The sequence below is a fragment of the Capra hircus genome, chromosome 27 (assembly GCF_001704415.2).
Source record: "Capra hircus breed San Clemente chromosome 27, ASM170441v1, whole genome shotgun sequence".
In the NCBI taxonomy this organism is placed as follows: Eukaryota; Metazoa; Chordata; class Mammalia; order Artiodactyla; family Bovidae; genus Capra; species Capra hircus.
In genome coordinates, this window is record NC_030834.1 from 8395199 (window position 1) to 8422898 (window position 27700).

A 27700-nucleotide genomic window follows, 5' to 3' on the forward strand; every position below is an offset into this window, starting at 1 on the left:
TAATCATACAAGAGGTTTTATTGACTACAGTGCAGGTTACGGCATGAAGAAGAAATAGTTATTTAAAAACACCACAGACCCTTACATAGCAAAGCTTAAGAAATAAATTAAGACTCTGATTGGGCTGTGCCGGGGAGGACGGGCCTCACTCGCTTCGGTCCTTGGGCTCACGGTACTTCCACTGGATGTAGTCGAAAATGTCCTTCTCACTGTCCACGGGCAGGGGCTCCCCGGCAACGCCTGCAAGGAGGGCCAAGAGACCTTCCTCATGAGCCAGTTCTGGAGCTCAGTTACAGAGGGGTCAGGATGGAGAGCTGAATAGGACTTGCTTTCAGAGCGAAAAGAAAATAGTCCACAAGTGACTTAAAAAGACCTCCCTCAAGGGCTTCTGTTCATGCTTTGCCACACACATATCACCAGCGCTACACAACGAACCTGAATACCTCAACTCTGGCCCTTTGAAGTGACCCTAATCCATGACTCTCCTCTCTGCTGGATCTCCCCTGTGCCAGAGAAAAGACTCCAGTGAGTTCCTCTGCAGCTCAGCACACGGTCCCTGGACTAGCAATGCAGCAGTTCCGCAAAGCCCACTGAAGTGAAACCTGCATTGAGTGAGGGTCCCATGTAGTCTGTACACCCACTGACACGTGACAAGCACAGCCCTACTTTACAGTTTTAGGACAAAAAGACGAAATCTTCATTCTCCTAGCAGATAACAGTAGACCACATAATAAATAGACTGTGAAATGTTAACAAGATCTATAAAACAGACTATGCAATTCTTACCCTTTAAACTGTGAAAGTTTGGAGTCAAAGCTACCAAGTCTGGCCTGACACTGAAAGGAGCAACACCTGAGTTCTCCTGAAATCTTGGAGGCACATTTAAGAAAACAAAAATCCTTTAGGTCAATAAGAGTTTCTTCTTTTTTTACTGACCATGGAAGTAGAAAGAATTTAATCCATTCGGACACAGAAAATAACTAAATCTTGTCATCATGAGCTGAGGGCCTGGGAACACCTATGGAGCAAAGCTTTCTCTGTTGCCTGAGGGACTAACAATTCTAAAGAAACTACAATTAACTGCCATGGTTACTTAAAGGCTCTTAGAAAAACCAAAGTTGCTAAACCAAAATATCCCGATGACTGGGATTATCTCCGATGCAGACACAAATACTCACCAGTGACACCCAAGGGACGGATTGTGTATTCATTGATTGTGAAGCCTTTTTCTAGGGCATGAGCTCGCATATTCTTATTGAAAATATCACTCCCGGTGAAATAGAGGACACCGCAGTAATACTGGTCCTTGGGTATCAACCTAAACAAAAGAAACAAGCGAGCAATCCTTTACTATGCATTTCAAACTTCGCAAAAATAGGACTCACAATCAGGAAGGCACAATACAAGCCTGTGCAGTCCAATAACCTAAAGAGACCCCCATCACTAGGACCATTCAAATGTCCTCAACCGTGCAGTTAGTGCAGGCTTCAGTAAACCACACTCCGCAAGGGGTGTGGACAAACCCAAAGATGGTCTCAGGACCACCTTCCCCAGCGGGATCCACCTCATGCTGTGGCAGGCACCTTGAAAGTGAAAATGAGCGTCAAGTCGCTCAGTCGTGTCCGACTCTTTGCAACCCGTGGACTGTAGCCCACCAAGCTCCTCCGTCCATGGGATTCTCCAGGTAAGAATACTGGAGTGGGTTGCCGTTTCCTTCTCCAGAGGATCTTCCCAACCCAGGGATCGAACCCAGGTCTCCCACATTGCAGGCAGACGCTTTACCTTCTGCACCACTAGGGCCAAGTACTAACATCAAAGATTTCAAGGGAGGAAAGAAAGCCAGGTTGAAAGAAGGGAGAGGAGGTGGGAGAGGTGAGGTGAAAGAGGTGGCCTTACAGATGTCTCCTGCCACCTACAGATACCCAGGCGTTATGGGACTTTTCCCTGGGCCTCCAGAGAAGGGAGGACTGGAACTCGCCCCTACCAGAAATCAGACCAGACCAGAACCAGAATTCAAGTTCTCTGCCAAGAGGAGGTGATCAGTCTCCAATCCTCAGCTCTGGCTGAGGGCCTTTCAACCAGATTCCTGCATCCAGGACTAGGGGACCAGAAAAACAGGCAAGGATAGGAAGGGTTAAGCAGAGGAAAGAGAGAGGGAAGGGGAGAGAGGTCAATAAATCTCTTGTTCCTTACCGGTCGGGGCACTCTGGCCAGTTGTCCGCGTCAGGAGGAGACCAGGAACCAAAGGGTCCCAGTTGCGGCCGCTGGGTCTGGTCCACTGGCAGGCAAGCTGGCCCGAGTACCCCGAGTGGTCAGGATGTCAGTCTCAGCGGAGAAGAGTCCCACCAGAGTCGCCATTTGTTGCAGGAAGGCTGACCCCTTCCAGGGCCCGAAACTGGGCTCTTGTCTAACACTCGGAAATGAATTGCCCGAGGAGACACATGAGCTGACAAAGCAAGAGATTTTCTTGGGAAAGGGCACCCGGGTGGAGAGCAGTAGGGTAAGGAAACCCAAGAGAACTGCTCTTCTCTTGATAAGGAAGGCACCTTATCAAGAGGCAAATCCAGAGATAATAGAGCAGATTCTGTCGATAGTGTTACTCTTTACATACTTTCAGGCCAAAAAGTGTCTATTGCAAGGACATAGGGCACTTCAGGGGCTTCCCAGGGGGCACTAGTGGTCAAGAATCCACCTGTCAATGCAGGAGAAGTAAGAAACGGGGTCAGGAAGATGCTCTGGAGAAGGAAACGGCAACCCACTCCAGTATTCTTGCCTGGAGAATCCCATGGACAGAGGAGCCTGGCGGGCTATAGTCCACAGGGCCACAAAGAGTTGGACATGACTGAAATGACTTAGCAGTAGCATGGGTCTGCAGAATGAAAAGGGATCCTGGATATTTATGCAAATTCCAAGATATACCCGGGGGAAGGGTGGGGGGGGGAGGAGAAAAGAAAGGAGAAGTTAATAGGTCAGCAACAAATTTTGAACAATACCTGATATCAATTCTCCTGTGTGGATATTCCTTTTCATCGTTTTTACTGGGAAGCTGACAAACACCCTAAAATGGATATTTAAAATAAAGTTTAAAGATTTTTTTAAAAATTTCAGGCTTAATTCTAATCAAATATTGTTAAGTGTGAAGTTACCTCTGCTTTCAACGGAGGTGGTTTTAGCCTGTGAAAACCTGTAACGTAACTTTTCTCTGTTCTATGTCATCACCCCCTGTACTGTAATGCTTCGTGATTACTAGAGAACCACAGGGAGCAGCAGATGATGAGCCATCTGGCTTTTTTGTGACTCTGAACAAGAAAATAATCAAGGAAAGCACGAAAGACAGACCAGAAGAAACAGAAACAAGCAACTTGGAAGAAACAATGATTATTCAGGAAGACAAACACACACACAAAAGCTACCAGTAATCTTCTCAGATTACAGATATTTTATCCATGAAACAAGGACAGAATGCTACAGAAAAAGAAAACTCTAGGAAAGGATTTAAATCAAAATTAAAAATATTATAGAAAAATTGGAAGTTGGAGATATCGTCCAGAAATTAGAGAAGACAGAGAGAGTACAATTAAGAAAAAAATTAAAAGATAGAGGACTGTTTTATTCCTTCTCTATGGGGGAGTTTCCTTATACTTCGGTAGTTTTTAAACAATTATCAAGGTCTGTTTTGTTATCTTTTCCTTTTCCAGAAAAATGGGGAAAGTTTATGGGCTGGGCAACAACCCATATGTAAAATATGTAAAAAAGAAAAACATTGTCATTTTTCAAATTTAAAGCTTCAAACGCCACATTCCGAGAAAAATACACAAGTTACAAGCTTCCAGTTCTGAAGGGCAGTCGAGCTGGTACACACGTCACTAAAAGCCATCCGTTTCACTCAGCAACACAGAAGAATCAAAATCTAAAATGGTTATTTTCTTTAGCAACTCCTCTGGCTGAGAGATTAACGAATCCTGTCTATCTTCAAATATGAAACCTACCTTCTCAGGCACTAACACTTACAACTCAGATGGAATTCCTATGAGGTATTACCTTGCTGACATGGAGGTCTGAGTACCATGGGCAATGATCTTGCTGTCTGTCACACCAGTAACAGGATTCCATCTGATGGGTTTGTTCCTTTCCTCAAGGCTAAATTTCATTTCCTGAACTTTTTCTGAAGTGCTGGTGTTAAAGAATTTCTCTGTATCACTGTAAAGTCTTTATTAGAGTGGGTGGATTAGTTTTGTATGGCATTTCAATGAGGCAGCTTTATGCTGACTCTGAAATAAAGCCTCCTCCATTCCTCTCGTGTGGCCGAGGTTTCTCCTATTGTCCCCTGAAATCCTCACTGTGATCACAGAAAATCATCTTCTGAGGCCAAACCTGCACAAAAACGCTAAGATATGAGTGGTACTCATCTATATAAAAAAGTATCTAAATGCAGAAGAAATTGGTTTTTCTTCCAAATGTTATTATATTCACAGGAAGAATAGTTGAATTAACTAAAGACCATGAGTCCACAAGAAGATCTGGAATAACCATGACTTTCCTAAGGTTTCGTTACTATTAATTTAAAGGAATTCATGTTTTAAAGATAACTTTAAAAACATAGAGAAGGTTGTATCTTTCAAACTATTTAGTCAGTGATTATAGCAACAAGATATTCTGAAATCAACTGGATTGATATAGAGTGGAGTTTATTCTACTTCATAAGCTGAATTCATTTTGCAACCAATTTCCTTTCAGAAACCCAGAGATCGTAAAACTTCTTTGGTGATCTTCACTAATGTTCTGTGCCCAGAGTCACTGCCCTGACTCCTGCCTGCCATCCTTCCCCCCAGAGATCTGCTGGGCTAACTCCCTCACCTCAAGCCTCTCCCTGGGTGTCATCTCAGTAAGGTCATCTTATTTAATACCTTCTCCTGAACTCCCTAGATGGTGCTAGCAGTAGAGAACCTGCCTGCCAATGCAGGAGGTGTAAGACACCTGGGTTTGATCCCTGGGTTAGGAAGATCCCCTGGAGGAGGACAGGGCAACCCACTCCAGTATTCTTGCCTGAAGAATCCCATGGAGAGAGGGGCCTGGTGGGCTACAGTCCACGGGGTTGCAAAGAGTCTGACACGACTGAAGTGACTGAGCACACATTTATTATCTTAACCTACCGTGCAACTCACCTACTTAATATACTCACTGTGGACAAGCAGTCCCTTCCACGCCCGTCAAATAAAAGTAGCACTCAAATTCACTCATCTATCCCTTGCTCCTGGGGCAGAGCCTAGAACGCTGTGATGCTACACACTCTGTTTGGTGAACCGACTGAATACAGCCTCTCGTCTGACCGATAGCCCTTCTCCCCACTTTGTTTTTTCACAGCACCACCCTCTGTCCATCCCTTCTTCTGTTCCCCAGTGTTATACCTTCTAGACTACTGCCTTCCTTTCATCGATCTATTTCCAAACAGAAACACACTATTTTTATATTATTATATGTTATCCTAGTATAACAGTCTGCACAACTCTTCAAAGATTCAGTATCTTCAAAAGATATTGGTACAGACGCTTCAAAGTTTCCACATATATGGCCTGAATATCACCTGTGTGCAGAGTCCTTTGACAGAGGGCAAAGATATAATTTTATAGATAAGAAAATTAAAGCCTTACAGGAGTAAAGCAATTTGCCAACATTGTGCAAAGAACTGGCAATGGAGCTCAAACCTTACAACCTCTGTACCCAGATCTACTGACTGCAAGGCAGCACGCTCACACCCACCCCCATCTTGGCCACCAGATACAAACCACTTCTTACTGCCTCCACAACAAAACGAGTTCAAAGTTGACCGGGAGTGCTTCTCATCCTAACAAATATGAACGACAAATGTCAAGACAGCAGGCTCACACGTAGCCTTTTCTAAGCTTCAGTAAATACAGGAAGCACATGTCCACTGCCTGAACTTTATACACAAACCCACTTAGATGGACGCTTATGTCACAACAAAAAGGCCTTAGTGTCTTGATCTTACAGTCATTAAAGTCTTCTATACTTTAAAAGCAAACAAAAAAATAGAACTGTTTTCTTATTTCTCAACCTGTTTTCTTCTGGGAATCGGTTTGGGAGGATTCCCTTTCTGGCAAGATCTGTACATGTGCTGCCAGGTATATACGAGGACAGGAAGGCAAGAGAGAGCCAAGATTCCCACCGCTCCAGCCCATACCCCAGGATGAGGGAGTGGCCCTGCCTCTCACACAGCACAGGTTCTGTAAAGGCTGACCTGGCTAACCCTGCAGCAGCACTGGGGTTTGGCTGCCCATGACCTGACTAGCAAAGGATTCTCTTTGAGAAGCTAGGAATTCCACTACCGCCAGCAACTCTCAGCATTCATGTACTTGGCTGCCCACCTCCCTTCACAGGTTACACCCAGCCCGCCAGCTTGTAATTTGTCCTTGTATTCTTGCTAGCCGGATTACTACAGCCTCTGCTGGTCTTCCCTCTGGGTCTCTTTGGGCACAGCAGAATGCTGTTCAGACTGTAAAAAAAAGCTTCTGCTTTTTTTACTGAAATAAACACCTTCCTGGTGGCTAATTCTGAAAACAGCTGGTGCAGTTCCCCAGGAGATAGCTCACTGCCTTTCACAAACCTGACTATTGCAGGAAGCCACTTAGGCCACAAGAGTTCCCCGAATATGCGCAGGCATACCAGGACACTTTCTTACTACTTAAAAACAAAACAAAAAACCCCAAACTTGTCCAGCACATATTATTTTTAGAATTTTATCTGACTGAATGTTCTTTAAATATAAGATTTGTGCACATTCATTTTGAGGGAATTATAGACAAGCCAAATCCCAAAGAATGTTCATAGGGCACATACAAACCCTATTTTTATTAATATCTTGGGTGCATACACTTTTGGACACAGAGTTAAAAGCTCAAAACCTGACAGACTCAGGAGAATCGATAAAAATTTAATTCCCTAAAACTGATTGGGATTTTTATTTTTACCTTTCCCAAAGTTCTTTTGAAAATATTGATAAAGTGTGTCCAACTTAGACAATACACTCTCATAGCCCATTAAAATCACACGAACTTAACAACATTTTCTGCACATGTGATTAAATTACACAAGATGGACCATTTTTAAGCATGTAGTTCAACAGCACAGAGCACATTCACACAGTGTAACCATCACCACCATTCATCTCCAGAACTGTATCATTGTCTGCAGCTGACACTGTCCCCACTGAGCACTCCCTCCCACCTCCCTGCCACCCTGCCCAGGCCCTGGCAACCACGGTCTAGTTTCTAAATGACGTGGCGTTTCAATTTTCTGTCTCAACCACCTTTGACTTTCAGCTAAGACTGTCGAATCTACACAGAGACTCTTGCTAACTTTAGCCTAATCCACACTCCAGAAGTACAGGCTCTTTCTTTTCAGTTGCACAGCTCACAAAAAAGGGAGCATGGAGAAGACAGGGTCCACATGCCATATTTAAGGGAGCAGCAGACGAAGGTGGTTTGTCACCTTAGCCCTAAGATTTCTCCCTGTCTCCCGTTTCTACACAGGACCATTTTTTAATCTGGTTTTGATCCGTCAGCCATCTGTCTTGAGTCCTTGAGTCTTAATTCCCCAGGAAGGCCACAGGACCTCGATGGTCCGTGGCAGCGGGTTTCTCCGTGATGCTCTGCAGGCGCTGCTCCCCACCTATCATCTCACACCGCATGGCTCTTTCCCTGGACGTTCCATCACTGACCCTAATGCCTTTTTTCTTTCGTGCTGTCACACATAATACTCTTCAGACAATTCTAATCTCAATTATTAATACATTCTGAGTCAAAGAATATTTGCTATTTTAGGGAAAAAACATAATGTGTCAAAGTCATTATGGATATTTTAAAAAGAGCAGATTATGCCTAATTACCTATTCCATTATCTTGATGAGGGTGAAAGAAGAGAGTGAAAAAGCTGGCTTAAGAATCAATATTCAAAAAACTAAGATCATGGCATCTGGTCCCATCACTTCATGGCAAACAGACGAGGAAAAAGTGGCAAAAGTGGCAGATACATGTTCTTGGGCTCCAAAATCACTGTGGATGGTGGCTGCAGCCATGAAATTAAAAGATGCTTGCTCCTTGGAAGAAAAAGCTATGACAAACCTAGACACTATATTAAAAAGCTGAGACATTACTTTGCTGACAAAGGTCCATATAGTTAAAGTCATGGCTTTTTCTAGTAGCCATGTACGGATTTGAGAATTGGACCATAAAGAAGGCTGAGCACTGAAGAACTGATGCTTTCTAACTGTGGTGCTGGAGAAGACTCCTGAAAGTCCCTTGGACAGCAAGGAGATCCAACCAGTCAATCCTAAAGGAAATCAACCCTGAATACTCTTTGAAAGGACTTGTGTTGAAGCTGAAGCTCCAATGCTTTGGCCACCTGATGCGAAGACCCGACTCACTGGAAAACATCCTGATGCTGGGAAAGATTGAAGGCAGGAGGAGAAGAGGGTGACAGAGGATGAGATGGTTGGATGGTATCAGTGACTCAGTGGACACAATTTTGAGCAAAATATGGGAGATATCAAAGGACAGGGAAGCCTGGTATGCCGCAGACCATAGGGCTTCAAAGAGTCACAACTTAGTGACTGAACAACCACCACCACCACCTATTCCAATGGCACAGATTATTTACAAGTGGGGAATTTTGAACAGACTCTTTACTAAAACATTCTCAGATTAGAGAATATATCCCCTCTAAGGTCCAGAATGTCCTATTTACTGACGGACACTAAGCTACAGTGAGGTCACACTCAGAACAGTTACTGGTCACCACACTTGTTCTTCAAATGTGTTAACTCAAGTGAGTACTCACCATGAACTTTGTTTCACCCTTTGACAGAGTGTCTGTAATAAAACGGACCTTTTGTAACTGCTCCACAACACGATGTAACAGTTTGGGCTGTAGAATCATAATCAGAGATAAGGAAAAAAAAAAGTAATTACCCTGTTAGAAAAAGGAAGTGTTTTTAACATGAGTTTCCAATGCTCTCTGCATAAATGCCTAGTTTTCCTATGCTCTGACAACTTTTTCTTCTAACAGAAAATTCCCCTTATCAAATGAAACCACTGCTTTTCACGAATCCCGTGACACCTCCAGACAGACATCATTTGTCTTTACCTGTTTCATAAAAAAAAAGTTACCTGCTTATCTTTAAAAGGTATATATTCCAAAATAAAAAACATTTGCCTTCATGGGTCTTCTAATAGAGGTAAAGTTTCTTAATACAATATTTTAAATAGCAAAATACTTCTATGTTAAAGCCTGAATATTTTACTGGATATTTCTAGAGTATCTATGCTAGGCAATAAATAATTCTGGAAGTATCTTACTACACTTCATCTCTTTTAAATCTTAGGCTGTTCTGTCAGTTCTCTGTGGAAAAACAATATGCGTTCCTTTCAACAACTTACTTTTTGCCTTTCACAGAATTCAATCAGTACAAAATGATTCAACTGACTTTCAGAAAAATTAAAACAAAAACTCATTCTGAAAATATCCAACTATCTCTTAGAAAATGATATTCATTGCTGTGTTAAGACTGATCACCTTTGCCTATAAGTTCAGAGGTACCTGTTTTGCTGACTCAGAGGTAAAGCTTGGATGGGTGAGAAGGACATCCATGTCACCACTGGACTCTGCACCTATAACAGCAAAAATCATGTATGGAGTTCCCCTTGTAAATGTAGCAGTGAGGCAAATATTGAACTGAGGTGATGACACGTAAGAAGAACCTTAACTTATTGCCTAACTATTTCACTGTGTTTCACATTCAGAATTAGTTAAAAGACGTCAACTTCCTGTCCAAGTATTCAGGTTTATTGATGTAAACAACAGAATCTCAGATAACAACAGTAACTGACATTAGATATGCATTGTATAAAATTAGTTATGTTATTAAAAATGGAGCTAAGAGATTACTCAATAATGATAAAAACAATATTTAAATATAGCTTTAAAATACATCTATGAACACTAAATAAATGCCTAAGACTCTCAAATAATAATATAACCCTGTATTAATCAGAAAATTCACTTCTTTTAATTTTTTTTTTTTTTTATATTTTAAATGCTTTAAATTTTTTTTTTGTCCTTTTTGTCTTTTAAATACAAAGTCTGAGCCGTCCCAGCGCCCGGTCCGCCCCTGGCTATGGCCCCGCTGAGTCCGAGTCTTCGATCAGGACCTCTGCGGTAGCACCGAGGATGTCCGACTTCATGACCAGCCCGTCCGCGCCCGTGCCGCCCCCGCCGCCCACGAAGAGCTTGCCGTCGGTCACCAGGCTCACGCCCTCGGCTTCCAGCAGCAGGCACTCTCCGGGGGCGGGGTTGCCCAGGGGCTCGGGAAGCAGTGGCAGGCCCTGGCCGCCGGCGGGTGGGCTGAGGGCCTCGGGGCTTGTGCCCAGGATGTCTGCGCTGGTGATGAGCGCGCCGGCGTTGGCGGCCAGGGCCTCGGCGATCAGCACCTCGGGGTGGCTCTTCGCTTTGTGCGCCACCACACTGTCCTTCTCAAACTTCTTGCCGCAGATGTTGCAGGAGAACTGGTAGAAGGAGTCTGCGTCGTGCTTCTTCATGTGCCAGTTAAGGGACGCCTTCTGCTGGCATGTGAACCCACAGATCTCGCACTGGAGCGGCTTCTCGCCGGTGTGGATCATCCGGTGCACCGCCAGGTTGTGGGAGCTCTTGAAGGCTCGAGCACAATATTCACAGATGTAATCTCTCTGGTCTGTATGATGTTTGGCATGTCGGAGAAGTTGCTTCTGGAGCCTGAAGAGTCGTCCACAGGAGGGATGGGGACATACATATTTCTTCTTCAGCAAATGCTGGTATTTAATGTGATGCTGCAGATAGCGCGGGTGAGCAAGGACAGTCCCGCAGCCTTCCATTTCACAGCGGATGTACTGGATGGGGGGCTTCTTTCTCCTTTTGGGTAATCATGGGCTTTTGTCATCTTTCCGCCTTCTTCCTCTCTTCCTAGGAGGCTCCTCGTCTTCCCTGATTTCATTCTCTTCTTCTTTCACCTCTACCTCGACTTCCACTTTTATTTCCTTCTCTTTCTCTTCTTTCACCTTCCCTGATTTTCTCCGTGGCTTTGGGGTTTCCCTTTCTAAGTGGGGTTTGTAGGTCTCATCTCTGGATCATCTTTGAATGGTATTTCTTCTTCACTGATCAACATCTCTTCTTCCTCCTCCTCTTCCTCATCACTAATGCCACCTGGAGACTGATGCTCTTCTGCATCATAATCAAGCTGATCTGTGTTTGACTCTGACTTGCAGATGAGCTGCAGGGAACCAGTCTTGGACCGAGAGCTGCGGGTGTTCTCCGCGTCGCGATGCCATGCCGAGAGACGGATGTGCGGCTGCTGCAGCGCCAGCCCCGCCTAGGCCGAGCTGCAGCCGCGGAAGGTTCCTGATCTAGGGGAGACTCTTCCTCCTCTTTCTCTTCCTTGGGATCTTTCTCAGTTGATACTTTTTCTATGCATAGCAGGCGCGGTCTCCTCTTGCCCTGGGCCGGGGCCGGCTGCCCCGGGGCGTCGGCGGGCCTGGCGCTGGGGCTGCTCCTCCGCCGGCGCGGGTACTCGGCCTTCCTCCGATGGGACACGGCGGCGGCGGCCGCGCCGGCGCGGCCCCGATCCCGGCCTCCCCTCAGCACGCGGCTGCTGGGGGGCCCCCGCGGGCGGCGCCGCCGCCGCCGCCTCAGAGGGCTGTGGCTGGGGCTCCGCCGCCGCCGGCCCCCCTCCCTGGTCCTGCCGCTCCGGGGGTCGCGGCTTTTCTGTCTCCCCCGGCATCGAGACGTGTCCACCCCCCTACCCCCTGGTCCCGGCGGCGGAGGCGGCGGCCGCGGCGCTGCTCCCCCCGCCCCCCCGGAGCGGCCGGCTCACTCACTCTGCGCCTTCAATTCTTACTAATGCATTCATTTAAAGAATATTGTTAACCATTACTATTATGGTGTCATAGATAAGAATCCTAGACTATCTGAGCAGCTTCCCAGGGAATTCCTGACAGCCTATTACCACTTCCTAACCAGAACTCAGAGGTGGCCATGGATTTAGTCGGACATCTATTCCAAAGTTTATATAAAGTTTTTCTTTCTCAACTTTGTAAGATAATAGGGGTAAACTAGGTTGGATCATAAAGAAGGCTGGGCACCAAAGAATTGATGCTTTTGAACCATGGTGTTCGAAAAGACTCCTGAGAATCCCTTGGACTGCAAGGAGATCAAACCAGTCAATCTTAAAGGAAATTAGTCCTGAATATTCATTGGAAAGACTGATGCTGAAGCTGAAGCTCCAATACTTTGGCCACCTGATGTGAAGAGCGGACTCATTAGAGAAGATCCTGATGCTGGGAAATATCTAGGGCAGGAGGAGAAGGGGATAGAGGATGAGATAGTTGGATGGCATCACCAAATTCAACGAACGTGAGTTTGAGCAAGCGCCAGGAGATGGTGAAGGACAGGGAAGCCTGATGTGCTACAGTCCATGGGGTCACAGTGAGTTAAGACACACTGATCAAAAATAACAATTTCAAATTTTAGGTTACCCTTCCAAAATTTTGGATTGAGTGGTTCTTACTTTGCTCATATTCACATAGTAAATCAAGATGTAAAGAACCTGGCTGTTCTGGTTTTAAACTGGTGTTCCTGAGACATTAAAATTTAACTCATTATAGAAAACTTTGAAAATTAAAGTAAAACAAGAAGCAAAAAACCTGCCCACAGCTTCACTAGCATCTGGCCAGACAACAACTACTAGTATTTAATACACCTAAAATTATGTTATGTGAGTGCTAAGTCACTTCAGTTGTGTCCGACTCCTTGTGACCCTATGGACTGTATGTAGCCTGCCCTTCTCTGTCCATGGGATTCTCCAGAAAAGAATACTAGAGTGGATTGCCATGCCCTCCTCCAGGGGATCTTCCTGACCCGGGGATCAAACCCGTGTTTCTTATGTCTCTTGCACTGGCAGGCAGGTTCTTTATAATAATAAAATTATGTTATAAATTTTATTAAAACTGGTCATCAAAAAAGCCCATGCTGGACTTACTTCCCTAGTGGTCCAGTGGTTAAGAGTTCGCCTGCCAATGCAAGAGACATGGGTTTGATCCTGGTCTGGGAAGATCCCACAGGCCGTAGAACAACTTAGCCTGTGTGCTACAACCACTGAGCCTGCATGCCTAGAGCCTGTGCTCTGGGACAAGAGAAACCACCGCAACAAGAAGCCTGCTCACCACTGGGAGTGGCTGCCACTCACTGCAACTAGTGAAAGCCATGTGCAGCAATGAAGACCCAACGCAGCCCAGAAACCAAAACAGCAGGAAAAAAACCCATCCTATCATAAAATCAGGATGAACTTCCTCTAATTTACTCATGCTGCTGCTGCTGCTAAGTCGCTTCAGTCGTGTCCGACTCTATGCGACCCCAGAGATGGCAGCCCACCAGGCTCCCCCTGTCCCTGGGATTCTCCAGGCAAGAACACCGGAGTGGGTTGCCATTTCCTTCTCCAATGCGTCAAAGTGAAAAGTGAAAGTGAAGTCACTCAGTTGTGTCTGACTCTTAGCGACCCCATGGACTGCAGCCCACCAGGCTCCTCCATCTGGGGGATTTTCCAGGCAAGAGTACTAGAGTGGGGTGCCACTGCCTTCTCCAAATTTACTCATATATTCCTCTAATTTACTCATAAACTTAGTTAATACTACAAGGTCTTAGCAAACCTATGAAGTAACACAGGTTACATCTTTTTAATCCATGTTTTTTGCATGCATTAGCCAATTTTAACATCAAGGCATAAATAACCTAAGATTAGGAAGTATGTTACCTCTTCTGAAACTGCCACAGACTGTAGCAATGTATTCAGAATCCACTTTTTTAACTTCACTTAGTACAATATCCTAATAGAAGAAAAATTAAGTTAGTATTCTAAAAATGGCTTTTCACCAAGTGACATTCTCAATTCTAATTAAAGAATATAATTCAGGGCACTCTTACTTGCATTTGCAACATTTCTTCACGAGGAATTCTTTTCTCAAAGTCCTCAAAATATCTATAAAGACAGAATAAGTAGACAAAAGATTTTTTGTAAAATTTAAATCTTAACATTAAATTGTTTACCTTACTGGGCATCTTTATACAAGCAGATATTTAAAAAATCAAGACAAAAATTCATTAAGAGTAAAATTGCGAGGGGTGGGGGGAGGCAGTGTGAGGAAAGGTTTACTCCTTAACTTGGATCAAAACCCGGAAGTGTCACACTTACTCATATTGCAGATATTCCATTCAAATTCATTTTAAATAAGCTTCACATTTCAAGAGTAAATACATATATTTTAGTATGGATTCAAGTTAGACAGCTCTGTACCAGCAAATTCAGGGATTGCAATTTACTGCTTTTAAATCCTGAAAAATACTTGTATAAATATTTTAAAATATGATCCTATAATATGGATAAACTGAGACAACATTATGCTAAGTGAAAGTCAGTCACAAAAGGCCAAATATTATATTATTTCATTTACATGAAATATCCAGAATAGCCAAATCTATTAGACACAGAAAGTGGAACAGTGGTTCCAGGGGCTGGGGGAAGGAAGGGCAGCTAGGGAGAAATGGGGAGTGACCACTAATGGGTTTGGGCTTTTCTGGGGATAATAAAAATGCTCTAAAATTGACTATAGTGATGGTTGTACAACTCTGGGAATATACTTCAAAAACTCATTGACTGATACCTTTAAATCGGTAAAGTATATGGTATATGAAATGATATTTCAATAATGTTATTAAAACATTGTTGTTCAGTCACTAAGTTGTGTCCGACTCTTTGCAACCTCATGGACCCCAGGCTCATCTGTCCATGGGATTTTCCAGGCAAAAATAACTGAATGAGTTGGCATTCCAACTGAGTGGGTTACCAACTCCTTCTCCAGGAGATCTTTCCAGACCAGGGATCAAACCCACTTCTCCTGCACTGGCAGGCAGATTCTTTATTAAGTAACATCCAAGAATGATAAACAAACTGTTCAAAACCAATTCTCACAACAAGCAAGTTCTTCAGAAGATGTCCATTTACTGCACGTGCAAGGAGAGTGGGAACCACACCATCCTGATGTCTCACTGATCTGAAGTTTTGGAAGGTCAGGATAAATTTTCAAATATTGTGCTAAGGCATCATCAGGCAAGTTCAGAAAGTTATTAGGACTGAATGGCCCACAAGACAATACAAGATCAGAGCAGATACAAGCTTAGGGTAGAGATGGCTAATGTACTATGTGCTATAAATAGTTAGAAAGGGGGGGTTCTGTATTTCACACTTGACAAAGAAATTACCCATGCTGACAGATGACATGTCTACTAGTTATTCCTATTCTGTTATTTAGGTGTTTGGGGTATTTTTCCTATTCCTTTTTTAAACAATTAAGTGTTTCATAGTCATGGCCCATCTTCTCAGGGAGACTAAAATTCTTGAGAGCTACACTGAAGCTGTTTGTACACTAACCTCTGCTGAGTGCAGTGCTTGCAACACTGCATGCAAGAAACAAACACCCTGACTGACTGACACCCCCCATTCTGTGTATTTTAGGGGGAAGCTCTCAGCCAAAGTCAAGAGAATGAGGGAACCACACACACACACACACACACACACACACACACACACACACACGTGTGAATGAATACAAGGATACCCTCTACAGGAGTATGCAACAACCTTAACGTTTCTGAACAGTAAAATGATTTGTGTTTAGCTAAGTCTGAAGACTTATGGGGTACAGATGAATGGCTATAAATGTTTTTACTTTTACACTTCAAGCGTCAAAAGAAAATTTGCTATCTTACTTTAGCCCAATTCGTTGATGATGGTTCAATTTATCTTCATTCTTTCTGAGATCTGTATAGAAGATAAATAAAGTTAAGGTGCTAATTTCTGGGGAAAAAAACATTTTCCAATTTTGGGGGAAAAAATGCTAAATTCAGTGATCCTTTCTTCAAAGGACTACCTAGAGAAACACTGGAATTACTTTGAAAAGACAATGAAAAAAACTTTCAGATACTAAGGACTTGATAAAGGTGACTTCAAGTCAATGTAGTAAAACCTAACAGTTGATTTCATAATCATTTTTATTTACTGAGTCAAAATCTCAATTATAGTTATACAAAACAGTACATAAAACATGCCAAGATCATACAAACTTTCACTGAGTACAGCAAAAAGCAGCCTTGTAAGGACCTTCCATTGTTGTCCAGTCGCTAAGCTGGGTCCAACTCTTTTCGAGGGTTTTCCTGGCAAGAATACTGGAGTGGGTTGCCATTTCTTCCTCCAGGGAATCTTCCTGGACCAGGAATTGAACCCATGTCTCCTGCATTGGCAGGTGGATTCTTTACTGCTAAGTCACCAGTGGTGGCCACCACCCTTCTAAGGACTTATATTGCTTAATTTATAATTAACAGCAGCCACAGAAATTCATTCATACTGTTCATTTGCTCATTCACTCTTTCAGTGAGTTAATACTCTTTGTGTACTGATTTGTGCAGCCACTGTGCTAAAAATTCTGTTGAAAGGAGCGGTATTATTGTCATTTTTTCATCAGAAAAACTGTCATGTCTTAAACTGAAAGTGACTCAGATCCACCTGGATGGTCCCTTCGTGGGTATGAGCACAGGCATGAGCCTTGTTAAAGAAATGAGAGGATAAGTATGATTCAGAAGCAATGCCTATGGTCGCTCCTGGGCTTTCCTGGGGGCTCAGTGGTAAAGAATCTGACTGCCAATGCAGGAAACGGGGGTTCAACCCCTGAGCCCGGAAGATCTCCTGGAGATCTTGGAATGGCTACCCACTCCAGTATTCTTGCCTGTGAAATCCCATGGACAGAGGAGCCCAGGGGGCTACAACACACGAGGTCACAAAGAGTCGGACATAGCTTACCAGCTGAACAACAACAAAATGGCCACCTGATGTTCACAAATTCTCTCTGGAGATACAAAACAGAGAAAGATAAGCACCTTTATGACACATTGAGCATGTAACATTTATCATAGTTTTGTGCACACAGAAAATTAAGTATATGACTGAAAATGCAACAGAAATATTGAGTTTGTTATACATATATAGAGAGATCCAACAGCTATTACATTAAGTATCTGTGAACAGTGAAATAATCTAAAACCATCACTGTAGATCCTTGACGCTCCCAAGTGACGCAACTGAATACCTCTGAGGAACAAACTCTTGGCCTCCTTAACCAATATTTTGTTCAGATAAATGATATATGCCACACGCAGAAAAGCACTAACCCTCCATGAGATGCAGGTATAGAACAAGTTCACTCTTAGCTATGAGATTCACACAAATTCTTAACTTAATACTATGACTAATTAGTCATACCTTTTAAGAGCCAGTCATTATTTTTAGGTACCAAGCACTTTGCTAAGTTTTTACAGACATTACTGCATTAAATCACATGAGATACTATGAAACTATTTTGTAGCTGGGAACCTGGAGCTTCATAGTCATCTATTCTAAGAAATTGGTGGAAGCTGGATGCAATCCCAGGACAGTCTCCCAAAATCTCTGTCCACCTCATCATTAGGGTTGCTTATAAATAGTTGAGCCCACAAATGTTAATCCCCAAATGCCACAGATGGGCTGTAATGAATCAATATCGTACATACCCTTGAAAGCATGAAGAGACAGATTATGTTTAAAAGATTGCTATATTAGGTTTAAGGAAAATGTCTTAGAATTTCTTGACTTCTATTTTTATCACTTCTTTGAAAGCAAAAATTCCTTCAATAAGAATTGCAGGCCCCTTAACAGAATTTTTCTCAATATACATGACTTGGCTTAAAGGCTGAATGTACAGGATTTCAATGGTCTAAAATTTTACTAAAGAAACAAAAGCAATTAAAATCATCTAAAAATCTGCAAGTGAAGTTACCATCTTTAAACCAAGATGCTTCCCCTTGCTCTTCTTGATTTTCTTCTGAATTATAGAACAAAACACAGTTAAAAGGGGAATATAAACTACACTTTACATCTATTCTTTACTGTATAGTTAAAAAGAAAACCTTATCATTCATATCTCCCTGCAGTAGGAAATGACAACCTACTCCAGTATTCTTGCCTGGAAAATTCCATGGACAGAGGGACCTGGCAGGCTGCAGTGCATGAGGCTGCAGAGTCAGACAGGACTGAGGATCCAGCATGCACATCATTCGTGTCTACTAATTGAGAAAGGTTTTTTTCAAGTTTCAGTTTGTTAGAGCATCACCGGTCCTTCAGGACCATATCTGACCTGAAATTAGTGACCAGCTGTTCAGACTCACCTTCTAATGTCTTAATTCCTTCATCTACAAACTTCCTTGCAGCAGATGGACTACAAAGAAAGAAAAACACCATCTCAATATCAAGTGAAACTCAGGATCCTTATAACAAATAACCAGTAATGCTGTCTCTTGTCAAACATAGAAGTTACTGGTGAGCTAAAAAAGAGCTGCTAAACTATTGTGTGGTTACTTTGTGAAAGTCGCTCAGTCGTGTCCACCTCTTGGCGACCCTGTGGACTATACAGTCCGTGGAATCCTCCAGGTCAGAATACTGGGGTGGGTAGCCATTCTCTTCTCCAGGGGATCTTCCCAACCCAGGTTTCCCGCATTGTAGGCGGATTTTTTACCAGCTGAGCCACCAGGGAAGCCCAAGAATACTGGAGTAGGTAGCCTATCCTTCTCCAGGGGATCTTCCCAAACCAGGAATTGAATTGGAGTCTCCTGCACTGCAGGCAGATTCTTTACCAACTGAGCTACTAGGGAAGCCCCAAAGCCCAAAGCGGTTACTTTGGTAATGTTCAAATCCTTGAAGCCTTCATCTAGGAAGAGAGTCATGAACTTAGACATGAAGAAGACGTCCAAGCAGCTAGATGTCATAATGCCTATGTACTTTACCCATAAACCAGACTTACAGGCCCTTGAAAACTATTCATTCTTGCAAATGAGATTTAATAAGAGCTCATTATGGGTCAGATCGCAAAGAGTCGGACACGACTGAGTGACTTCACTCCTCTAGGTGCTGAAACTACTGCAGGAATAAGACAAATAAGGGCCCTGCTCTTACCTACTGACACTCCAGTGGGTAGAGAGAGACAATAAATAGAAACATAAACAAAGAAAATACCAGGTAGATGAATTAGAACAGGGTACTATGACAGAGTGGCTGGTCTTCTTTAGATTGGGTGATGAGGGAAGGCCTCTCAGATGATAAACAAACTGAGATTTTAATGACAAAGAGCCTTGGTACAGAAACTGTGAGGTACAGAACCCGATAATCACATTGGAAAGGCAACACGGCACAGGCATAATGTATCTGAATTGAAAGCTCAGAGGCCTGGGCCCTGATTCTGACCCTGCCACAGCCATCTCAGTTTCTGTACTCAGCTTTCTTGCCTGGAAAGAGAACAATGTAACAGACGCTCTGTAAAACAAATGTTAACATTTTATATTGATAATTGTTTTGGGGCCCCAAAGAGTTATGCTCCTTTTCTATATACTAGGTTTAAGAATTTAAAATATTTTAAAATAACTTTTATCAAAAATGTTGCCATTAAGAAACGATCATCATATACCTATGCCTCAATCTATCAAGACAATAGTTAAGTAAAGTGCTGTAGTCCTAACATTTTGGTGTTAATCTTTACTCTATTGAGTATCAAATTTAAGATAAAGGTGCCTCCATTAAGAAATACTTGACTTCTTGTTCCAAACTCATATGCACTGTGCTTTAGGGGGGAAAAAAAAAGGCATTTTAAATGTTTAAGATAAATATGACCAGAGAGGCAGAAGAGACATAATTTGGAGGGAGTGATAATACGCCCACAGAACAAGTGCTAACAGAGCTCAGAGGAAGGAAAGAGTATTTCTGGCTGGGGACTCAGCTAGAAACTGGATTCATCAGGGAGCTGACAGGTGCCTTGAATGGCACTCTTAGAGTCGAGCCAGCAACTGAAGAACCAGCTTCAAACATCTGAAGTATGGAAGAGCGAAGTACGTGGGCAGAGGCACAGAGATGGAAAGACACAGATTTTAAAGGGAAACAGCGACTTCTTTAGTTCGGCTGACACACAAAAAATTAAACCAACCCTATCTGCTTAAAAAAGAATTCTTACCCAATGCCACTAACTCGAGTCAGGAAATTGATCGATGAACTCGTATCATCCTGCCGAATCTTTAAGGGAAAAAAAAAAAAAGTCTAACAATGATTTAGGAACGCTTTGAAGACTCAAACACTTACTAGAAATACACTAGTCTGCTAAGAGACTTATTAAGGGCCATTACATTTGCCTGGATAACCCATGCAGAAGTATTCATGTATAACCTCAGGGGTTACAAGTGAGTAAGAAAGCAGATGAAGATGGCTCATTTCTCATTCATCCAATATTTTTTAAAGGCTTATTCATAAAAGTCCAGAAGTGATACAATTACTATCATCAGAATAAAATAAAACCATAAAAACTGCTTGGGAGGATTTAAGGATAAAAACTCTGAAAGATAACAATCACTTAGTTTAAGTTTATATCTCCCTTCTAACTGGTAATGAAAATAAAGAAATAATCCTATTACAGAGGCTAACAGTCTCTTAAATGTCACATAAAATAAGTGAACATTTTAGAGGAGTGATATTTAAAATTTAAAATACAGGACACTTAGAGAGCCATAAACTGCTCCTTCCTTAACCTACTGAGTCTCATGGAGGGGAATGATATCACCTACTCTGCAGTGGTGCTACATGATAGCTGTCCTAATTATCAAATAAACAAATAAGTAAAAATTTTACCTTTTCCAGTTTACGCAATTTTCCAGTAGCTAAAAACTCATCAATTTTTTCAGCAATTTTTGTTCCTACTCCAGGCTACATAGAAAATAAAAAATACAAAAGTCACATAAATATAATGCTTACCAAATCACTAGAAGATAAAGTAAAAAATGAGAAATGAAAAAACAATGACCATTACATGATCATTGTCCAAAGGACACAGGTAACTGAGCACCAGTAAAACAATATATTCTCCCAAAGACAAAATGCTTAAATGATTGCCAAATGAAAAGCCCTAATAAGACAATTTTAAATGACTCTTGCTTTTTAAAAAATTAACTTTTGTTGTAGAAAAATTAGAAACTACAGAGCTGAATAAAGAAAAATATTAGCATCATTTGTTAATTTCATCACTGAAAATTAAAATAAACTATAATCTTGCCACTTAACATCTGCTATATGCTGACTTTTTTGCAATCAGTATATACACATACATACACATACACAGACATGCAAAGTTACCTGTGTATGTATATATACAAGCGTATATATATGTGTGTATATATATACCTACATTTTTCTTACAAAAATAGAATCACACTGCTTTGTAAAGTGCTTTGACTTAAAACTACATCATGAACAAATTCACGTACCAATAAATAAATATAACTACAACCACTTTAATGACTTCATAGTGTTTCACTGTATGAACGTATCATAATTTACTTATAGCAGAACATTTGGACGGTTCCAATTTCTGATATTGTAACAATGCTGTTGTGGACTTCCTCTGGAACAGAGGAAGCTTTCTCAAGCTTCTGCATACCCCAGCACAACCTGGGGACGGTGTTAAAACACAGCATGCCATGTCCTGCCCTAGAGTTTCTGATGCAACACACTGCATTTCTAACCAGTTCCCAGGCAATGCAGAGGCTGCTGGTCTGGGTACCACACTTTGAGAACCAGTGCTGTAAACTGCACAGGCCAGTGTGACAGTGACCAGCTCCATGTGACTACCTAAGTGCACATTAATCAAAATTATAAATTCCTCAGTCATATTAGCCACATTTTAAGAGCTCACTGGGCTTCCCTGGTGGCACAGTGGCAAAGAATCTGCCTGCCAATGCAGGAGTCGCAAGTTCAATTCCTGAGTTGGGAAGATCCCCTAGAGAAGGAAATGGCAATCTACTCCAGTATTCTCGCCTGGAAAATTCCATGGGGAAAGGAGCCTGGTGGGCTACAGTCTATGGGGTCACAAAGAGTTGGACATGACTTACCGACTCAACAGCAATGAAAGCTCACTAGTTAAATGTGACTCACGTTCAGTAAATATATACTGCACAGCACTGCTCTAGAATATAAGCTCTAAAGACAGCAGAGATTCTATCTTTTCACTGCTTTATCTCTAGCACCTGGATGAATACCTGGCATACAGATGCTCAAAATTTATGAGCTAGTGAATCCTTGTATAAATATCTCTCTACTGGTTTCCTCAGGATGAACTGCTCAGAGTGGAACTGCTGGGACAAAACACACACACATTTTGCCAACATTCTGCCTCATTATCCTTCAGAAAAGCTATAAATAACCAACACTTCGATCAGCAATAAATGAGTGTCTTTCTCCGCACATTGTTGTCCACACTGTGTATTTGCTAATTTGGTGGGCACTATATAATTGAATTTGCAACTTTGATGTACTAGTGACATTGAACTTTTCTTCACGTTTATTGGTCCTTTTTAGTTAAGTGTTCAACAAATATAACATGTGCCAATTATTTCCTACTCTTAGCCTGAAATTCACCCTTCTATATTCTTAACTGATTTAATGTTTAAATAAGTGTCCGAAGACCACTGAATGCATAGTCAAGCTCTGAAAATAGCAAATATAGGTAGGAGTGAATAAAAGAAGCAGAACAAAAAGGGGAAACTGCTTGCGTTTCTCATCTCCTAAAGCAAAAGATACATACAGATCTGAAGCAATTTTGGCCTAAGCTACTTTCTAAACCTAACATTAAGCAACAAAAGGCAAAACTCTCATTCTGGAAATTTCAAGTTTCTAGATTACTGAGAAGCACTCACATGCGCCAGAGAGTAGGTCTGTGCTTTTTAAATTAACAGTGAAAATCCAGTCTTATGCAAAAGGAATTTTGGATATTTCTACATTTCTGTTAGAGATATACCATGAGCTCAGATTTGAGATGAGATCCGTCAGAACTTGTCAAAAGTTTGCCTCCAACAAATGAGCAGGCTATCTGCAATTACCATAAAGAAAGAAATTCAAAGTGATAAAAGGAAAGCACAAGTGGTAAAACTGAGTCAGAGAGAAACTCAGAATTAAAGTCCAAGGTATTTAAAACGTGTTAGGCTAGTCTCTGTGGGGAGGATTTACTGAAGTTGAGAATGGTTAGCGGCACAAAGGACTTAAAACCCCCGAGCGTAACTTGTGAGTAATACACAAAAGGTGAACATGTGACACGTAATTAATGTGGGTCTGTCACTCGACCATAAGATGCATAAGACTGATGCTAATATCGTAACTCTGAAAAGTGAAAACAGAAGAGCAGTTATAGGTCACACTCTACAGGCTCTCATGAGAAAATTAAGGACAGTCAGATACTAATACCTAAATTCTAGAGGGCTCTCGTGAGACCTACACAGGTAGGTAAAGAATAAAAGAAGGTGGCAACTATCAGAACCTCGACTTCTCAAAAAGTCATGTCAGTTTGGCATTTTTAACAACAAATGCATAAGATATGGTCCTTAATATTGAGGAACTTACAATCTTTTATCAATACGAAGACTTCCCTAAGATACTGTTAGCGAGTGATGTTAATGCAAATTACCAAGAGATGCAGGTAAACCTCTAGAAACTGTGACACTACCAGCTTACAGGGTTTCATGGAAATTACAGAGAACAGGGCTAAATGTCATACTATGCAAAGGGGCTTAATCATGAGCTTATTATTAGTAAGTAAGATCTCCTTGGGAAGAGTAACTCTAACTCACAGACATCCCTATACGTGGGCATCAGAAGGAATAGCAAACGAGCAGATGCGCTGGCACCAATCTGTCACCACACTCTTCTTAAGGACCAACTCTCAAGCTGAAAATCAATGTGAACATGAACACACGCATACATGGCAAAAGTAAACTGTAATTACATATATTAAAAAAACTTTTTAACCCACCCTCTTCTCCAATAAACACACTCAGAATGTGAAAAAGTATGCTGGAGATAGCATTAATATTATTCCAAGAAAGCACTGAAATTTGCCTGTTTGGGTCAAGAGGCAAATTTCGTTTTGTGGGAAACCACCAAACTGGTACATGTGTGAACTCTTCAATCAACTTGCTCACTAAACTTACCAGTTTCTTAGCTTCCGCTCCACTCTTTATTTTGTGTGGGTACTTTGCTATCACAGATGCTGCTTTTCTATAAGGGGGGAAAAAAGGAAAACCAATTAGAAATCCAGTGAGGCAGTTAATTTTTCTTATACATACAAGCAAATAAGCAGCTTAAATTTCACCAAGATAACTAATTTCCCACATCTGTGCAGAACTTAAAAAGCTCAACGAGCTGACAGATCATCCACATCTCTAACTTTCAGAAGGAAGTATCCTGAAGATCCTCACACTTGAGAATAACACAAATTTAATCGTATATGTAAAACTAGGGTGATCTAGGAAGCCAGCAGTCTTTCCTTTTGGGGATTAAGTGGAAAATGTCACTGAGCCTTTTTAAAATATCTGTGCTGTCCTGTGCTTAGTTGCTCCGTCGTATCTGACTCTATACACACATATATACATTTATACGCCGTGTGTAAAGTCACTCAGTTGTGTCCAACTCTTTGCGACCCCATGGACTGTAGTCCGCCAGGCTCCTCTGTCCATGGGGATTCTCCAGGCAAGAATACTGGAGTGGGTTGCCATGCCCTGTTCCAGGCGATCTTCTCAACCCAGGTATCGAACCCAGGTCTCCCACATTGCAGGCAGATTCTTTACTGTCTGAGCCACCAGAGGTGAGGCGAAATCAAAGTCACTCAGTTGTGTCCCACTCTTTGCAACCCCATGGACTATACAGTCCATGAAATTCTCTAGGCCAGAAAACTGGAGTGGGTAGCCTCTCCCTTCTCCAGGGGATCTTCCCAACCCAGGGATCAAACCCAGGTCTCCCGCATAGCAGGTGGTTTCTTTACCAGCTGAGCCACCAGGGAAGCCTTTAAAATAGCTAGTTTTTAGAAACTGTTCATAATAATCTTTCATAAAAAATGTGCAGCTAGTAATATTCAAACTAATATTCATATGTAGTACATACTAAACTGGCTTATGGATGGTTATTTTTAAATTCATGGCTTAAAGCTGTATCCCCGTGTCCAGGTACCAGTTGTTTTTTCACTGCTCTCGTTTCAGTTCCACTTAAAGCACTGACTTGGGATCCTTGCCATCTCTACACACACCCCGTTCAGTAATTGGGTGACAGACTGGGTCCACCCTGGGAGCTCTCTGATGGTATCCTGTCTATAATTTCAATGCTAAATGTAGATAAGCACTGATGCCCATACAGAGCAGCGCTTCTAAGTCTGAAGCATAAATACTGCATAGTCTTTGGACCTTCGTTTTTCACTCTATTCTAGCACATGTAACCTTTAGACCTAGATTACTTCTGACTTTTCTACTAGCATATTACTGATAATGAGACTGGAAAGGTAGGTTGAGCACAATCTGTGGATGAAATTGTTTCAGCAAAGACAAGTAGTTCCACATAACTGGCCCTATGACACAAAGCCTGAAAGGGAAGAAGGGTTAAATCATGGAAGGCCTTTTGTATGCATGACGCTTTAGGGCTTTATCAAAGGAAAGAGAAAATATTTAATTATTTAATGTGGGAGAATGACAAGATCAGATAACTATTTTTCAAGAGAATACTTTGGCCACATCAAAAGAAATATGTATGGGAACTGAGGGGTGGGGAGGAGCCTTCAGGGGTGTAAGGCATCACCTGCTTTTCCAGACTTATTTCCCACTCAGACATATCCTGTAAACAAACTGAATTACTGACTCCCTACAAAATGAAATACCCCTCACGTCTCAATGCCCTGGCTCACTTTATTTCCTTTCTCTAGATTGTTCCTTCTCTCACTTATCTTTCACTTGGGGCTCCTTCAAGACCAAACACCTCCATTCTGAACCTGCTAAGACTCAAACAGAATATAGGGTTGGATACCTAATTATCAGATCATCAAATGTGTGGACTACAGTATAATTACTTTATCTAGAAATTCACAAGAGGTAAAGAAAGGGAGTGTAAACAGTTTTTAGTTATGTTGAGTGAGAAGGAAAGAAGGAAGATGAGTTTAGCTTTGAAAGGGAAGAGACAAAGGTAACATAGGCTTGAAAACCTGGAGAAAATTTCTGCGAACAACAGATTTGGAGTTACGGACTGGTATTCAAAGCCAAGAACGGTAAGACTGCAAACTACAGAAGTGAGAATAAAGGGCTAAGGGCATTAAAAGGTAAGAAAGAACAGAAAGTTGCGCCATTGTGGAAGTCAAGGTGAACATCACCGAGAGTTCAGTAAGATGCGATGTGGGTGAAACGGCAGGAAATTACGGTGCAATGAGATAAAGAATGGCTGGGGACGCAGAAAACCAGACAAGGAACACAGATTCTTTAAGGTTAACTGTAAAGTGGAGAAAAGAGAAAGGTGCTAGCTAGCTCAAGGGCTGAGGAAAGTGAAGAAGACTGCTTTGCTGCTCTTAAGAGTTGAGGGACTGGACATGCTTCCAGGTTAAGGGTGCAGAAGCAGATGGATGGGGCGTTAATGGCTGGGATAAGGGCCCTGGTGAAATGGACAAGGATGGGATCCAAAACGCGACAGAACACCCACTGACCAACCAGATGGAACACATTCCCTTGGTCCACATCCATTTCACAACACAGGCCTCACTGTCTTTCATCAGGGCCTGAAATCAAACTACATTTTCAGTAATTTACATTTGTTGATGGGGAAAAGTACCTATTAACCTATTTTCAATCAGAACTGGGAACCAATCAAAACGGATCCTACAGAGCTCTCCCAGAAATATCGCAGGAAGGTGCCACCAGAGTCAATACCCTCAGTTCTTGCTTTTTTTTTTTTTTTTTCTTTTCTCCTGCAGATGTTTCAAATATCCACGGGGACCCTCAGCCCCGTCAACTGCCACACATCCCAGAACGCATGCTACCAGAGAACGCTTGCACCGTCCCACCTGTAGGCATTGTATTTGTGGATAGCCTGGTTCACGTTCTTCTCAAAGTTTGCGAGTTCTGAAAAGGCAACAAGAGGTCTGGGTGAACAAGAGCCACGAGTAAACAAACAAGAACCGAGTTTCCTAGAAGGAGGCATTAACAAACTCTTAAGGCACCAGTGATCCCCCGCGGGCACACCAGGTCAGGCAGCCCAAGCGCACTCGAGGGTCCCCAGCAGCGCTAACAACCGGCCGCCGGCGGCGGAGCGAAGGCCGGCACCGAAGACCCGGCGCTGCGAGCGGCCGACTCCTCCTCGGCTGTCAGGACGGCAGGGAAGGAAGGGAAGGCGGCGGGGAGGCAGCAAAGGAGAAAGACCGCGGCGCCCGCCGGACTAACCTGTGAGCATGTCGGTGATACCCCCGTTGAGAGTCTCCTGCGGCGCCTTCCGTTTGCTCATGGCGGCCCGCGCCCGAGGCCCACGGAGAGCTCACTGCCCAGGACAGCACAGCCCCCTCTCCCAGCTCTGAGGAGACGCCGGGACTCGCCGAGGGAGCAGGACCAGCCCAGCGGCGGCAAAGCCACCGCGACCGGCTGAACAATGGCCGCCTCTGACAGGGGGCGCGTCGCGCGGCGCCTG

At 42.7% G+C, this 27700-nt stretch overlaps 1 protein-coding gene and 1 pseudogene across 3 annotated transcripts; both read right to left on the bottom strand.

The window, feature by feature from the left end:
* POLB (DNA polymerase beta) lies at positions 1 to 27700 on the bottom strand. Of its 3 annotated transcripts, none has more exons than XM_018042058.1 (14): positions 27460 to 27700; positions 27084 to 27141; positions 24202 to 24268; positions 20855 to 20929; positions 20187 to 20245; positions 18355 to 18404; positions 15868 to 15919; positions 14026 to 14080; positions 13856 to 13928; positions 9616 to 9686; positions 8857 to 8943; positions 2994 to 3058; positions 1179 to 1318; positions 1 to 240 (listed from the first exon to the last, which is right to left on the bottom strand). In XM_018042058.1, exons 1-14 carry the CDS (start codon positions 27518 to 27520, stop codon positions 146 to 148), a joined length of 1008 nt encoding a protein of 335 aa, XP_017897547.1. In that variant the 5' UTR covers positions 27521 to 27700; the 3' UTR covers positions 1 to 145. The 3 variants fall into 3 exon arrangements, with proteins under 3 accessions (XP_017897547.1, XP_017897549.1, XP_017897548.1); XM_018042059.1 differs by lacking the exon at positions 1 to 240 and adding an exon at positions 247 to 503 and having other exon boundaries at positions 27460 to 27656; XM_018042060.1 differs by lacking the exons at positions 13856 to 13928; positions 14026 to 14080; positions 15868 to 15919 and having other exon boundaries at positions 27460 to 27652.
* Positions 9693 to 11827, bottom strand: LOC108634091 (annotated as a pseudogene).

Bases quoted from the DNA above. Each gene is read 5' to 3' on its own strand.
- POLB (XM_018042058.1), bottom strand. From the start codon at position 27,520: ATGAGCAAACGGAAGGCGCCGCAGGAGACTCTCAACGGGGGTATCACC. The intron at 27,142-27,459 runs GTTAGTCCGGCG...TTGCCTTTTCAG, and splicing joins TATCACCGACATGCTCACAG to AACTCGCAAACTTTGAGAAG. The intron at 20,246-20,854 runs GTAAAATTTTTA...TTTCCCTTAAAG, and splicing joins AATTGCGTAAACTGGAAAAG to ATTCGGCAGGATGATACGAG.